The 15,397-nt window shown below is 52.8% G+C and overlaps 1 protein-coding gene across 1 annotated transcript in view; it reads left to right on the top strand.

Moving 5' to 3' along the window:
• LOC142297194 (protein Mis18-alpha-like) overlaps positions 1–15,397 on the top strand; it is a 70,661-nt gene that overhangs the window by 34,516 nt on the left and 20,748 nt on the right. Inside the window, exons 2-3 of the mRNA XM_075341459.1 lie at positions 2,990–3,056; positions 9,712–9,834. Of these exons, the coding sequence (XP_075197574.1) occupies positions 2,990–3,056; positions 9,712–9,834 (190 nt within the window). The remainder of the gene's footprint in view (positions 1–2,989; positions 3,057–9,711; positions 9,835–15,397) is intronic.

Raw genomic sequence — 15,397 nt, 5'->3', positions numbered from 1 at the left:
CCCCCCTCCCTGTGCGGGTGACCCCCTCCCTCCCTCCCCCCCTCCCTGTGCGGGTGACCCCCTCCCTCCTCCCCCCCTCCCTGTGCGGGTGACCCCCTCCCTCCCTCCCCCCCTCCCTGTGCGGGTGACCCCTCCCTCCTCCCCCCCTCCCTGTGCGGGTGACCCCCTCCCTCCCTCCCCCCCTCCCTGTGCGGGTGACCCCCCTCCCTCCCTCCCCCCCTCCCTGTGCGGGTGACCCCCTCCCTCCCTCCCCCCCTCCCTGTGCGGGTGACCCCCTCCCTCCCTCCCCCCCTCCCTGTGCGGGTGACCCCCTCCCTCCCTCCCCCCCTCCCTGTGCGGGTGACCCCCTCCCTCCCTCCCCCCCTCCTGTGCGGGTGACCCCCTCCCTCCCTCCCCCCCTCCCTGTGCGGGTGACCCCCTCCCTCCCTCCCCCCCTCCCTGTGCGGGTGACCCCCTCCCTCCCTCCCCCCCTCCCTGTGCGGGTGACCCCCTCCCTCCCTCCCCCCCTCCCTGTGCGGGTGACCCCCTCCCTCCCTCCCCCCCTCCCTGTGCGGGTGACCCCCTCCCTCCCTCCCCCCTCCCTGTGCGGGTGACCCCCTCCCTCCCTCCCCCCCTCCCTGTGCGGGTGACCCCCTCCCTCCTCCCCCCCTCCCTGTGCGGGTGACCCCCTCCCTCCCTCCCCCCCTCCCTGTGCGGGTGACCCCCTCCCTCCCTCCCCCCCTCCCTGTGCGGGTGACCCCCTCCCTCCCTCCCCCCCTCCCTGTGCGGGTGACCCCCTCCCTCCCTCCCCCCCTCCCTGTGCGGGTGACCCCCTCCCTCCCTCCCCCCCTCCCTGTGCGGGTGACCCCCTCCCTCCCTCCCCCCCTCCCTGTGCGGGTGACCCCCTCCCTCCCTCCCCCCCCTCCCTGTGCGGGTGACCCCCTCCCTCCCTCCCCCCCTCCCTGTGCGGGTGACCCCTCCCTCCCTCCCCCCCTCCCTGTGCGGGTGACCCCCTCCCTCCCTCCCCCCCTCCCTGTGCGGGTGACCCCCCTCCCTCCCTCCCCCCCTCCCTGTGCGGGTGACCCCCTCCCTCCCTCCCCCCCTCCCTGTGCGGGTGACCCCCTCCCTCCCTCCCCCCTCCCTGTGCGGGTGACCCCTCCCTCCCTCCCCCCCTCCTGCGGTGACCCCCCCCTCCCTCCCCCCTCCTGTGCGGGTGACCCCCTCCCTCCCCTCCCCCCTCCCTGTGCGGGTGACCCCCCTCCCTCCCTCCCCCCCTCCCTGTGCGGGTGACCCCCTCCCTCCCTCCCCCCCTCCCTGTGCGGGTGACCCCCTCCCTCCCTCCCCCCCTCCCTGTGCGGGTGACCCCCTCCCTCCTCCCCCCCTCCTGTGCGGGTGACCCCCTCCCTCCCTCCCCCCCTCCCTGTGCGGGTGACCCCCCTCCCTCCCTCCCCCCCTCCCTGTGCGGGTGACCCCCCTCCCTCCCTCCCCCCCTCCCTGTGCGGGTGACCCCCCTCCCTCCCTCCCCCCCTCCCTGTGCGGGTGACCCCCCTCCCTCCCTCCCCCCCTCCCTGTGCGGGTGACCCCCCTCCCTCCCTCCCCCCCTCCCTGTGCGGGTGACCCCCTCCTCCCTCCCCCCCTCCCTGTGCGGGTGACCCCCCTCCCTCCCTCCCCCCCTCCCTGTGCGGGTGACCCCCTCCCTCCCTCCCCCCCTCCCTGTGCGGGTGACCCCCTCCCTCCCTCCCCCCCTCCCTGTGCGGGTGACCCCCTCCCTCCCTCCCCCCCTCCCTGTGCGGGTGACCCCCTCCCTCCCTCCCCCCCTCCCTGTGCGGGTGACCCCCTCCCTCCCTCCCCCCCTCCCTGTGCGGACCCCCTCCCTGTGCGGGTGACCCCCTCCCTCCCTCCCCCCCTCCCTGTGCGGGTGACCCCCTCCCTCCCTCCCCCCCTCCCTGTGCGGGTGACCCCCTCCCTCCCTCCCCCCCTCCCTGTGCGGGTGACCCCCTCCCTCCTCCCCCCCTCCCTGTGCGGGTGACCCCCTCCCTCCCTCCCCCCCTCCCTGTGCGGGTGACCCCCTCCCTCCCTCCCCCCTCCCTGTGCGGGTGACCCCCTCCCTCCCTCCCCCCCTCCCTGTGCGGTGACCCCCTCCCCCCCCCCCTCCCTGTGCGGGTGACCCCCTCCCTCCTCCCCCCCTCCCTGTGCGGGTGACCCCCTCCCTCCCTCCCCCCCTCCCTGTGCGGGTGACCCCCTCCCTCCCCCCCTCCCTCCTGTGCGGGTGACCCCTCCCTCCCCCCCCCCTCCTGTGCGGGTGACCCCCTCCCTCCCCCCCTCCCTGTGCAGGTGACCCCCTCCCTCCCTCCTCCCCTCCCTGTGCAGGTGACCCCCTCCCTCCCCCCCTCCCTGTGCAGGTGACCCCCTCCCTCCCCCCCTCCCTGTGCAGGTGACCCCTCCCTCCCATCCTCGCCCTGTGCAGGTGACCTCTCCACCCCCCCCCCTTCTTCCCCATCCTCACCCTGTGCAGGTGACCCCACAATCATTGCCCTGTGCAGGTGTCGTCCCCCCACCCCCAGTTCTCGCCCTGTGCAGGTGACCCCCTTCCCCATGCCCATCTTCGCCCTGTGCAGGTGACCCCCACAATACTTGTCCTGTGCAGGTGTGGTCCCCCCCCAAGCCTCCCTCCCCCGTCCTCGCCCTGTGCAGGTGTCGTCGTCGCCCCCTCCCCCGTCGTCGCCCCTCCCCCTCCTTGTGCCGGTGTCGTATTATCCCTTCCTAACCTTAGTTTTTTTGTCTTGCCCTCCCTGACTTTTTTTTTTTTTGTATAGTTTCAGTAAATGTTATTTTATATTATTCAAAATGATTAACGGAGAAAATATTCAATAAAAACTATTAAAAAAAAATGTTGGTAGCGTGCCTCCACAATAAAGAGCCGAGGTGATTTTTTTTTTTTTTTTTTAAATTTTGTAAATGATGCACAAATACCATCAGTGAAAGTTCTATTTTCCGTCCATTTTTGCAGGTGTCACAACCAATGTGAAAATTGATGAAACCAATTCAATTTCCCCACTCAGTGCAGACTCTTACAGGCAGGTATTCCTTAGTGGGCCAATCTTGTGCCATAGCTTGAGTTGTAAGAGGCTCTCGTGGAATATATTATCTCTTATGGACGTGTCAAGGGTGTTTCTGATGTACTGAAATAAAGGGGTTGTCTCGTGTAGCAGTGACATGGATGGATATGATTTTAAATGAACGGAGCAGGCAGTACTTGTGTAAAGCTGCTTTCACACATCTGTTTTTTGTCATCAGGCACAATCCGGCGAAATGCGGATAAAACGGATACGGCAACGGATCAGTTTTATTTCCAATTGACTTGTATTAGCGCCGGATTGTGCCGGATGGCCTTGTGTTGTATGCAGTGTCTGGCAAAATTTCTTCGTCAGGCTGCCGGAAAGGACGCAGCCTGCAACATTTTTTGTCTCCGGCAAAACACTGGACCACGTTGGAGACGGTGCCGTTTGGCATGTTATATAGTGGAAATCTATAGGCACCGGATCCAGCATATGACGGAATCCAACCACTGATCACAGTATCACAACGGATCCGTCAAACGGAAGGACCGCATGGAAAAAACTGACGTGACAGATCAGTTTTTTCGCCGGATTGTGCCTGATGGCAAAAACCGGATGTGTGTAAGCAGCCTAAGCTGTGCCACCTCCCAGCGCGTCCTGACAGATTTCACTGTTGTGGCATTGATATCCCGTCTACAGCCAAGCACAAAGTTGTTATGCCAAGCCAGTGATTGGCTGCAGTAGTCATGTGCTGAAGACAGGAAGTCGCTAACGCTGACCTGTGAACAAAGCCCGGGGCACAGTGCAAGGCGGTGGAAACCCATTGACAGTCCCTCACTATTTGAAAAGTAAGCAAACCTTTGCAATGTATTTTCATAGCTTTTATAAGTACAAGCAGATGGGATTGATTCAGGTCGTGGAATCTGCAGGGCTCCAATGTCCCCAAGAGGTGTGCATTTCAGGAGCGCACAACTCCTAGTGCAGGTAGGCCAGGGTATTAAAAGAAAGCATGCATTATATACGATTGAGTCTGTACCCAGCTCTGCGCACTCTCCTCGTCCCGGGGGACGCACACCTTTTGGAGAAGTTGGCGCAATCGGTGAGGATACCAGGACCCGAATCCCACTCCGATCTGCTTGTAATTTTAAGCGCAATGCGAATACATTACAAGGGTGTAGGAATTCTTTCACATTTGGCATTTTTAGATTCCAAACTTTTGTGTATATTAAAGGAGTTTTAAAGTTATCACATCGGGAAATAATGTACGCTCACCTGTTCACTTCCTAGCATTTCAGCATTTATAATCTACTGGCTTCCTCTTTAAAGGGAACCTGTCAGGTAATTTGTGTTTTAACCTAGAAGCAGGGTGATGTGTGGCCTAGTAACCCCTTCCTACCCATCCCTGTGTTGTAATAGTGTGTATTATGAATGTATAAAAATGTTTTATTACTTATGTGTTCCCTATGTAAATGAGCGGGGGCTCTAGCTCCCTGGGTGTCTCATTGCCCTTTTGGTGTTTGCATGCGGTTCCGACCATGCGCAGTGCGCGTCTGAAGATGAGACGCAAGCACCCGCATAACCACCCTTCGGGAATGGCAAGCGTGCACGAGCGGGATCTCAAGGAGCAACGTGACGTCGCTCATGTAAATCCATGGTATCCTGCCCACAGGGACGTGATACCGCGGAAAACATGCAAACAGCCACGAGGCAATGCGATGCCCATGGGGCTAGAGCCCCTGCTCATTTACATAGGCAACGCAAGTAATAAAACATTTGTAGACATGCACATTACACAATATTACAACACAGGGATGCATAGGAAGGGGTTACTAGGCCACACATCACACTGCTACTAGGTTAGAACACAAATTACCTGACAGGTTCCTTTTAGGCTGCTTTCACACTTCCGGTTTTAGAAGTGCGGCTCAGTCCGGCTCAAAAACCTATGCAACGGATGCGGTGGAAAAAACGGATCCGTTGCATACGTTTTCCCATGCGGCCCGTCTGTTTTTTGACGGATGCTGCTTGATACTGAGCATGCGCAGTGCAAAAAACCGCATCCGGCTTCCATAGGCTTGCATGCGCCGGATCCGGTGCGATGCAGTTTTTTCGCCGCACAAAAAAATGTGCCAGGCAACGTTCCATCCGGCCGCCGCATGGGTTAAATATGCCGCATCCGGCAAAAAACAGATGCAACGCAAGGCCATGTGGCACAATACGTCCTAATGCAAGTCTATGCGGTAAAAAACGCAACCGGCAGCAAAAAAAGGTTGTGTTTTTTCTGCAAAGCGCCGTATTATGCCGCTCAGCAAAAACCGTATGTGTGAAAGCACCCTTAACTAGACATTAGCGGTAAAATCCCATATACCATATGTGACTGCTGCAGCCAATCACTGGCCGCAGTGTTATAAGGCACAAGACGTTAAGGTGTTGTCCTTCGTGGCTATGACACAGTACATAGCAGGGGCACATTTATAAGATTATTTCGGCACAGGAAGATTTTTATTATTACATCCAGTTGTGGAATTTATTATTCCAAGATCTGTTGATTAAAATGTTCTTAAAGCCCTTTTATTCCATCCTATAATAGCCAATCAGCCGAGCACAACCTGCTGCAGTGACGTCACTACAGTAAAGGGTGCTTTACACGCTGCGACATCGCTAGCGATAGCACCCACCCCTGTGGCGCGTGTGACATTTGGTGATCGCTGCCGTAGCGAAAATTATCGCTACGGCAGCGTCACACACACATACCTTGTCAGTGACGTCACAGGAACGACGAACAACATCGTACCTGCAGCAGCAGCGATATTAAGGGAAGGAGCGACATGTCAACGATCACCGTTTTTAATGACTTTGCGATCGTTGATCGTTGCTCCTTGGTGTCATACGCTGCGATGTCGCTACCGGCGCCGGATGTGCGTCACTAACGACGACCCCGACGATATATCGGTAGCGATGTCGCAGCGTGTTAAAGCACCCTTAAGCCTTGGCTGGCTAGCACATTTGAGTTGTCTTAACATCCACACTGGAGATCAAAATTGAGAACAATGTATGATCACTTTCTTTTTTTAGAAATAATGTAATCTACATTGATCAACAATTGAAGGTTTGGGGTTTTTTTTGTAAGGAATGCACCATGCCACTAGAACAGTGTTTTACAAAAGATCCAAAGTTTATCAACACAAAGCCTTTATTTTGCCCAAAATGGGATGATTATTAGAGAACAATAATGACTGTAGCACAGAGAAAGATTGTAACTACATTTTCTGAAGGTCACCAATCAGTAGGAAGTGTACAGGCTTTTGCTTTGAATGACTTCTGCACATCTGTGGCCACAGGACATCACTAGTCCCTCACACTGCTCTGGTGTGATTTTGGTCCACTCTTCTTCTAGTCTCTTCCACAGTTCTTTGACTGTTGTGGGTTTCTTGGCCATAACTTTGTCACCAAGGATTTCTCAGAGGTTTTCTGGAGTGCATCACGTGACACTCGGCTCCCGCTATGCTGGAGTGTTAGCAGAGTGTCATGCCACTGTGATGCAATCCTGCAATCGCAGCACTGCCGGGGAGGAGGGGGCACGCTCTGTGGAGGAGAGGGAGGGACTAATCTCCCAATCTTCTCCATTGTCAGCTGGTGCGTATATTGCACTGCACTCCGCTGTAATGTGAATGCAGTGTGATGTTTCTCTCGCACCCATAGATTTGTATGGGTGCAAAAGAAAACGAATGGGATTCCACCCTCAGCATGCTGCAATTGTTTTCTCAATCCAATTAGGGCTGGGGGGGGGGAAATATCGCTCATGGGAGTGACCATATTGAGTAACATTGGTCTGAGTGGCATGTGGTTTAAAAAAAAAATTGCATTCCACGCTCCGTTTTTCTTGCCGTGTGTCCTTAGCTGTAGATGAGGACTCGAGACTGGCCATTTCATTGTTTCAGTGTTTTCTGTTTCAAGAAACTGCTTTACCTGTTTTGCTGTGTGACAGGGGACATTGTCCTGCATAACAATTGCTGATTGAGGGATGAATGCAAGTAAGGATCCACGTGTTGTCGAACAAGGTTCGGATACACACTTGTGTGCACTCTGCCATGTAGCTGTATGAGAGGTCCAACTCCTAATGTGAAAACATTCCCCAAACTATGACACATCCACCACCACTTTTCACTGACTTCTTAACACTCTGGGTTCAGTCTTTCCCCAGTTTGTCTACAAACATAATGTTTCCTATCAGACCCAAATCAATTAAACTTGCTTTTATCACTAAAATGAACTCTGGACCATTTCTCCTCTGTCCACACAACATGCTGTTCACTGAAGTTGAGTCTAGCCTTTTGATTCTTTCTGCTAATGCGAGGTTTGGTCACGACAGAGTGAGCTTTCAGTCCAAATGCTCTTAAACGTTGTGACACTATGACAAGACAGATCCTTACCTGTTCGTTGCTGAACTGCCGAGCAATTCCAGTTGCAGTGTTGAAATGATTACCCATGGAGATTCTCTCTGCATTATCCTGTCCTCTCTTGCATTTGTCATTTGAGGGCGACCAGCCGTCTTAGGGGACTTGAAAGAGTTTGTGATATTGTAAAGAAACAGAATTCTCAAAATCACAGACTTGGAACAATCAACTTTTCTTCCTATGGCTGATAGGGTCACCCCTTTGGTCTTCATCTGTATAACCTGCTGCCTTAGGATTTCAGTCACTTTGGAACAGCACACCAGTTTTGCAAAGTCAGTGCAAACTGGAAAGAGAGGCTGCCAATTAGGCCGATGTCACACTTGCGATTCCCTCCCGTGTTTCTCGCGTCACGGACTCTCACTCTCCTCACAGGAGCGGGTTGGCTGCATAGAGATAAATGCAACAGACCCGCTCCTGTGAGCAGAGTGTGAATCCATGACGGGTGATGCACCGCAAAACTCATGCAAGTGTGACACCGGCCTTACATGGGGTTTGTCAGATAATTAAGGAAATTCGCACCAGATGCCAGATTAACACCAATAACTTGCAGGTATCTGAAAGTGTTCTCTGATTTTGATCTCCAGTGTACATTTTGCGTAAGCCGACCAGTAGCAGGAAGGTAAGTATAGTCACTTGTTTGTAATTCTGACATTTTGAGCTGATAAAAAAAAATGTTTCTGTTTCTCCTAGGCCATGTGCTCAGTTAAGTGTTGGGTGAGTGAATAATACAGAAGTGGTGCTCGTGTCTCTATTACACCTTTCCTCTGATTGTTCCAATCCTGGTTTGGGCTTACAGATAGTGAAGTAAAAACTCACCAAATACTCACTGTGTGCACGTGGCCTTAGTGTAGGTGCACACATCTAAGGAAAACGGTTCAATCATGCTAATCCGAGTTTGATCATTGTGGGATCTGTATTTCTCAGAGTTGGAGAAAAAAAAAGTTCTTCACCTTCTGCATTCAATCAGTCATGAAAATCAATACCACACTCGGATGTTATCTTGGTGCGGTCCCATGTATTCCACTGACACACAGACTTGCATTGCTGATTTTGATCCGACATGCGATAAATGTATATAAAACTTGGGGACAAACTTACTACAACCTACAAATATATAAGGGGACAGTACAGAGACTTTTCTAATGATCAATGACCACTGAAATGGTGACAAGTGGACATCATCTAGAGGAAATAAAATGTAATCATCACAGACGATGATTCTTTACTGTAAGAGCAGTGCAACCATAGCACTCTGCCATATAATGTTGTAATGGTTGATTCACAAATGGTAAAGGTTTTATGCTTGCTATTAAAGGGACAGTGGTCTTGTCAATCATAAAAGGTAACAGCGCAGAAAAACATGAAGGATCGGTTGCTTTCGCAAAGGTGAATATATTAGGATCCGGCATTAGTGAAAACAGATGAATTCCAACATTTCGATCAGTACATGGGTCTTTTTCAAGGCCATCTGTATAAGGAAGGAGCTGGGCATGTGACGCATGTGTCTGCTGTAATGCCACACATCATCATATACCCGGCTCATTCCTTACACCGATGTCCTTCAAAAAGACCCATGTACTGATAGAAACGTTGGGATTCACTAAGGCCGGATACTAATAAATATATTTACCTTTACAAAAGCAATGAAGTCTTCACCTAATTTTGTGATTAAGTAATGGTTGATTCACTACAAAAGTTCAATGAGGGCCTGGATGCCTTTCTTCAAAAATATACTATTTCACGCTATGGGCACAAGTTTCTGTGATTGGACGTTGATCCCGGGAACAAGTCCGATTGCCATATGTGGATTCAGGAAGGAATTTTTTCCCTAAGGCCGGAGTCACACTTGAGAGTTGCCTTGCATCACATCACCCAGCGTGGCCGCACAGTCTCCTGACATGAGAAGATATGCAGCTGCATGTATCTCTATGCAGCTGAGACGCTCCGGTCTGGACAGCGTTAGGCCATGCTGGGTGATACGGGACTCGTGCATGTGGTGCTAGCCCTATATGGAGCTCCTCCATGGGTTTTTTGTCTTTCTCTGGATCAAAATTTTATGGTATAGGATGAGCTCTGTGGACTTATCTCTAGATTCAGTCTAAAATACCTATGAAATGGTGTTTTCCTTCCCCAAGAAGATGATTTATTCGCCTTTCTATCATTTGAGTGCAAAGCTTATCATACATTTTGTTTTCTGTGTCTTCCTTTTTCAATAGTGTTTTAAAGACTCTGTACTGTAGAGGCTGTGACAATGCCATTGGAGGTTTTTATACGGCGACAACGAGAGCTCTGGATTACAAGCTGGAAAAGTTCAGCTTGAAGAAAAGTATGCTTACTAGGTAAGGTGTTTTCTATTTCAGTAACGCCGGGTCACACATCCGGCAATCCGCCGCTTTGCCGGATCCGTCACACTCCAGTACAGTGCAATACAGTACAATGGCATCGCGGCAAGCTCCGGTCACATGCTGTCATGTGACTGGAGCATGTGACTGGAGCTTTCCGCGATGTCAATGCCCAATCTGAGCATTGTATTGGGTTGGATACCTTGCACCTGGTATTGTGGAGACATTTTATACCAGTCCACACAACCTATCACCTTCACAAAATTACATAATAACATCAGCAGTCCATGGTGAATGTGTCTGTATGGCCATTGTTTAGCATGAGGGTCCTGCTTTCTTCCATGATATTATTGGGTGGATGTGGGCAAGGACTTGCTTCAAATATGGATTTGGTCTGCTTGACCTTCATATTAAAGGTATTTCTCATACGTAGCAGTATATAGCCCGCTTGATATTGGATCCATCTGAGGTGCTAGTATCTAACCCTTCCTGACAAGTGATGTACATTATGTGTAGGCTGCCTTGTGTATGGAGAGGGCTTAGTCAATTGCTTACTTAAAAGCCGCAGAAACCACAAAACCATTGGCAATGAATTTCTCATAATACAGCGGGAGGCCACTGCTGCATTTATAAGGCATATACATCTTTACCTCGGCCGGCCACCAACCGCTGTGTGAAGACGCCAGAGTCCTGATTTAATTTGACAAAAATTGGTTGTTTGATATTCTGTGGTTATTTACACCAATTTCCCTTATTTCACCCGAGGTAGTGCACATTCTGATCTGTGGCCTCGCTGGAAGTTATTTCTTTTATTAACGCCCTATGGCAGATGTATCAATGATGGAATGGATAAGAAGCTGAACTCGCTCCACATGCGGCAGATCGAAGCTAAATTGCCATATATTTTTTTAACTATAAGTCGCACCTGTTAATAAGATTCCCCCTCCCCCCAGTTTAAGACAGCAGAAAATGGGGGCAAAAAATAACCTGCATATTATAACTTCCTGTGGGTATAAAGAACTGAAGAGATTAATAAAAATATTACTTTAAAATTACCATAACTGAAAACGTTAGTAAAATGTTATATAGTTTTCTATAATACTCATCTTGCCATTTGTATACATTGTTGCTGGGTTCCTCCTCTGCTAATTTTTATCAGTTTTTTTTTTTATTGTCATCAGTGGTTTTAATTATATAAGGCCGGTTTCACACTTGCGTTGTTTTGACGCAAACGGAATCCGTCACTAATGTAGTACAGTTCATTGTTCTTTTTATCTACTTACATAATCACCAGTTCTGTCTGTTCCCCTATTCCGTGATGCACTGCGGCATTATCCGTTGCGGAGCCGCAGTTCGAACGATGCTCCGCCTACCGGGTCCTCACTGCACACACGCATGCATACACACATATACACACACAGCAGACACACATAGATACACCGAGCACATACACACACATAGCGCACATGCACACAACACAACCACACACACTGCTGTATACTCACCTGTCCGGGGACGCCGCCGATTCTGCTGTCAGCCCTTTACTGCAGTTGAATGCTTTGTGACGCCGTAAAGCATTCAACTGCAGTAAAGCTATGACATCAACCTGCAGCGGCTGCTCCGTACACCGCACGCTATCACGGAGGAGTCTGTGTGCTACAGCTGGAGGCTCCGCGGGCACGGAGGACAGGTAAGACACGGCATAATAGGGGACAGAAAAGAACCAGCAGGAGCACATTACTAAACAATGTGCTCATTGCTGCAGGGGACATCAGCCTCCCTCCACCAGATCTGTATACCCCCAGCCCCCCCCTCAGATGTGTAGCCCCCCCCGCCAGATCTGTATGCCCCCAGCCCCCCCACCAGATCTGTATGTTCCCAGCCCCCCCCACCAGATCTGTATGCCTTCAGCCCCCTCCACCAGATCTGTATGCCCCCAGGCCCCTTCACCAGATCTGTATGCCCCCAGCCCCCTCACCAGATCTGTATGCCTTCAGCCCCCTCCACCAGATCTGTATGCCCCCAGCCCCCTCACCAGATCTGTATGCTCCCTACCAGATCTGTATGCCCCCCCACCAGATCTGTATGCCCGCAGGCCCCCTTCACCAGATCTGTATGCCCCCAGCCCCCCTTCACCAGATCTGTATGCCCCCAGCCCCCCTTCACCAGATCTGTATGACCCCACCAGATCTGTATGCCCCCAACCCCCCCCCACCAGATCTGTATGCTCCCAGCCCCCCCCACCAGATCTGTATGCCCCCCACCAGATTTGTATGCCCACAGCCTCCCCACCAGATCTGTATGCCCACAGCCCCCCCACCAGATCTGTATGCCCCTGGCCCCCCCACCAGATTTGTATGTCTCCAGACCCCAACAGATCTGTAGCCCCCCCCCCACCAGATCTGTATACCCCCAGCCCCCACACCAGATCTGTATGCCCCCAGACCACCTCCCACCAGATCTGTATGCCCCCAGACCACCTCCCACCAGATCTGTATGCCCCCAGCCCACCTCACCAGATCTGTATTCCCCCAGCCCCCCCACCAGATTTGTATGCCCCCAGCCCCTCCACCAGATCTGTATGCCCCCAGCCCCTCCACCAGATCTGTATGCCCCCAGCCCCCCCACCAGATCTGTATGCCCCCCACCACATCTGTATGCCCCCAGTCCCACTCACCACTGCTCCTGTCAGCACCACTAAGCATAGACAGATGTTTCTTTCACCGCACTCCCGATGAGATAGCATCGGGCCTATTTCTAGTATTTAATAAATATTACTTTTATAACACAGTAATTTTGCTCATATGCTGGATTTTTGTCAGTATTTTCATGTTTTGCTATCCAGCCTACTAATTTTATTAGTCTTTTTCCATTTTGGTATAACTTTCTTCTATAGGTCTTTAACACCTTCACCCCCTGGATGATTTTTCCTTTTTTTATTTTCGGTTTTTCCTCCCCTTCTTTTGAGAGCCATAACTTTTTTATTTCTTTGTCGCTCCATTGGGAGACCCAGACAATTGGGTGTATAGCTTCTGCCTCCGGAGGCCACACAAAGTATTACACTTAAAAGTGTAAAGCCCCTCCCCTTCTGCCTATACACCCCCCGTGCCTCACGGGCTCCTCAGTTTTCATGCTTTGTGCGAAGGAGGCTGACATCCACGCATAGCTCCACATCTTGGTCAGCAGCAGCTGCTGACTAGGTCGGATGGAAGAAAAGAGGGCCCATAACAGGGCCCCCAGCATGCTCCCTTCTCACCCCATTCTGGTCGGCGGTGCTGTTAAGGTTGAGGTACCCATTGCGGGTACACAGGCGGGAGCCACATGCTGTTTTCCTTCCCCATCCCTTAATGGGCTCTGGGTGAAGTGGGATCCTAATCGGTCTTCAGGCACTGAGACCGTGCTCCCTCCGCAGCCCCTGGGGAATCTGCTGGACAGGAGCCTGGTATCGTCAGGGACAAGGCCCTGCTACTGTGAGGTACTCTGTGTCCCCCTGGGGGACCGCGCGTGGAGCGCTTGTGCCATACACACTGCAGCACTGCTGGGTGTGTTAGTGCGCCGGGGACTACCGCGCCGGCCGCGCTTATTTGCCGGCCGCGCTTATAACTTTAGTCCCCGGCTTTTGCGGCCTAGTATCGCATATTCCCGCCCCCAGGCCTGCCAGTCAGGGGAAGGGCGGGACGCTGCACAGGACGTCAGCGCTGAGGGCTGGAGCATACTCTGTATCCTCCTCCCCCCTCACTCAGCTCAGTGGGGCATCAGATTCCCGCACTTTCTAGGGCACGCCCACGGCCCCCTCCTCCCCACAGAACGCCGGCAGCCATTCCTGTCAGCACTTCTGACGCTGGAGAGGAGAGACAACACGGCTCTGGGAGGCCCAGGCAGGGAATCTGGTGATCACACAACCGCTTTGAGCGGTCGGTAAGCAGCACCTGGGTGCTGGCCCCACTGAGTGCCGAAGTGTACATATATATATATGCTTATATGCTATACATTTACACTGTACGGTCGCACTGTTGATTTTTGGCTATATACCCTCCTGGATTGTACTCAGAGGGGACAACAGCATGTCGTCCGCAAAAAGCAAGGGTGCCAAAGCACAGGCTTACTTTGCAACCTGTACCTCATGTGCGGCTATACTACCGGCAGGTTCCACCGATCCTCATTGTGTGCAATGCTCGGCCCCTGTGGCACTTACTCAGCCGGAGCCTCTGCTACTGGTGGCCCAGGTGGAACCACCTGCTACCACTGTCCAGGTGACAGGGACGGAGTTTGCAGTATTTGCTGACAAACTGTCTGAGAGTATGGATAAATGGTCTGCTAAGATACTAGAAGCCTTACAGTCCAGACCGGTGACTCAGGCCACGGGCACTGTTCAATCATTGACCCCAGGCCCCCCTCAGTTGGAGCAGCAAAGTGCTCCTGGGGTGACCCATAGGTCCCAGGGTGAGGTCTCTGACACGGACCGCAGTCCCAGGCCGCCTAAACGGGCTCGCTGGGAAATTCCCTTGACCTCATCACACTGTTCGGAGTCTCAGCAGGAGGACTCTCTGGATGATGAAGCGGAGGTAGCAGATCAGGATTCTGATCCTGATGCCGCTCTCAACCTAGATACACCTGAAGGTGACGCCATAGTGAATGACCTTATAGCGACCATCAATCAGGTGTTGGATATTTCTCCCCCAGCTCCTCCAATTGAGGAGTCAGCTTCTCAGCAGGAGAAATTCCGTTTCAGGTTTCCCAAGCGTACATTGAGTACGTTTCTGGATCACTCTGACTTCAGAGAGGCAGTCCAGAAACACCGAGCTTGTCCAGATAAGCGTTTTTCCAAGCGCCTTAAGGATACACGTTATCCCTTCCCCCCTGACGTTGTCAAGGGCTGGGCTCAGTGTCCCAAGGTGGATCCTCCAGTCTCCAGACTGGCGGCTAGATCCATAGTTGCAGTGGAAGATGGGGCTTCACTCAAAGATGCCACTGACAGACAGATGGAGCTCTGGTTGAAATCCATCTATGAAGCTATCGGCGCGTCTTTTGCTCCAGCATTCGCAGCCGTATGGGCACTCCAAGCTATCTCAGCTTGTCATGCGCAGATTAATGCAGTCACACGTACGTCTGCTCCGCAAGTGGTGTCCTTAACCTCTCAGGCGTCGGCGTTTGCGTCCTACGCCATTAATGCTGTCCTGGACTCTGCGAGTCGTACGGCGGTAGCATCCGCCAATTCGGTGGCAGTCCGCAGGGCCATGTGGCTACGTGAATGGAAGGCAGACTCTGCTTCCAAAAAGTTCTTAACCGGTTTGCCATTTTCTGGCGACCGTCTGTTTGGTGAGCGATTGGATGAAATCATTAAACAATCCAAGGGAAAGGACTCATCCTTACCCCAGTCCAAACCAAACAGACCTCAACCACGGAAGGTACAATCGAGGTTTCGGTCCTTTCGGTCCGCGGGCAGGTCTCAATTCTCCTCGTCCAAAAGGCCTCAGAAGGATCAGAGGAACTCCGATTCATGGCGGTCTAAGTCACGTCCTAAAAAGACCGCCGGGGGAACCGCTCCCAAAGCGGCCTC

The sequence above is a fragment of the Anomaloglossus baeobatrachus genome, chromosome 3 (assembly GCF_048569485.1).
Source record: "Anomaloglossus baeobatrachus isolate aAnoBae1 chromosome 3, aAnoBae1.hap1, whole genome shotgun sequence".
NCBI classification, from domain to species: Eukaryota; Metazoa; Chordata; class Amphibia; order Anura; family Aromobatidae; genus Anomaloglossus; species Anomaloglossus baeobatrachus.
This window is presented reverse-complemented; position numbering and strand designations above follow the sequence as displayed.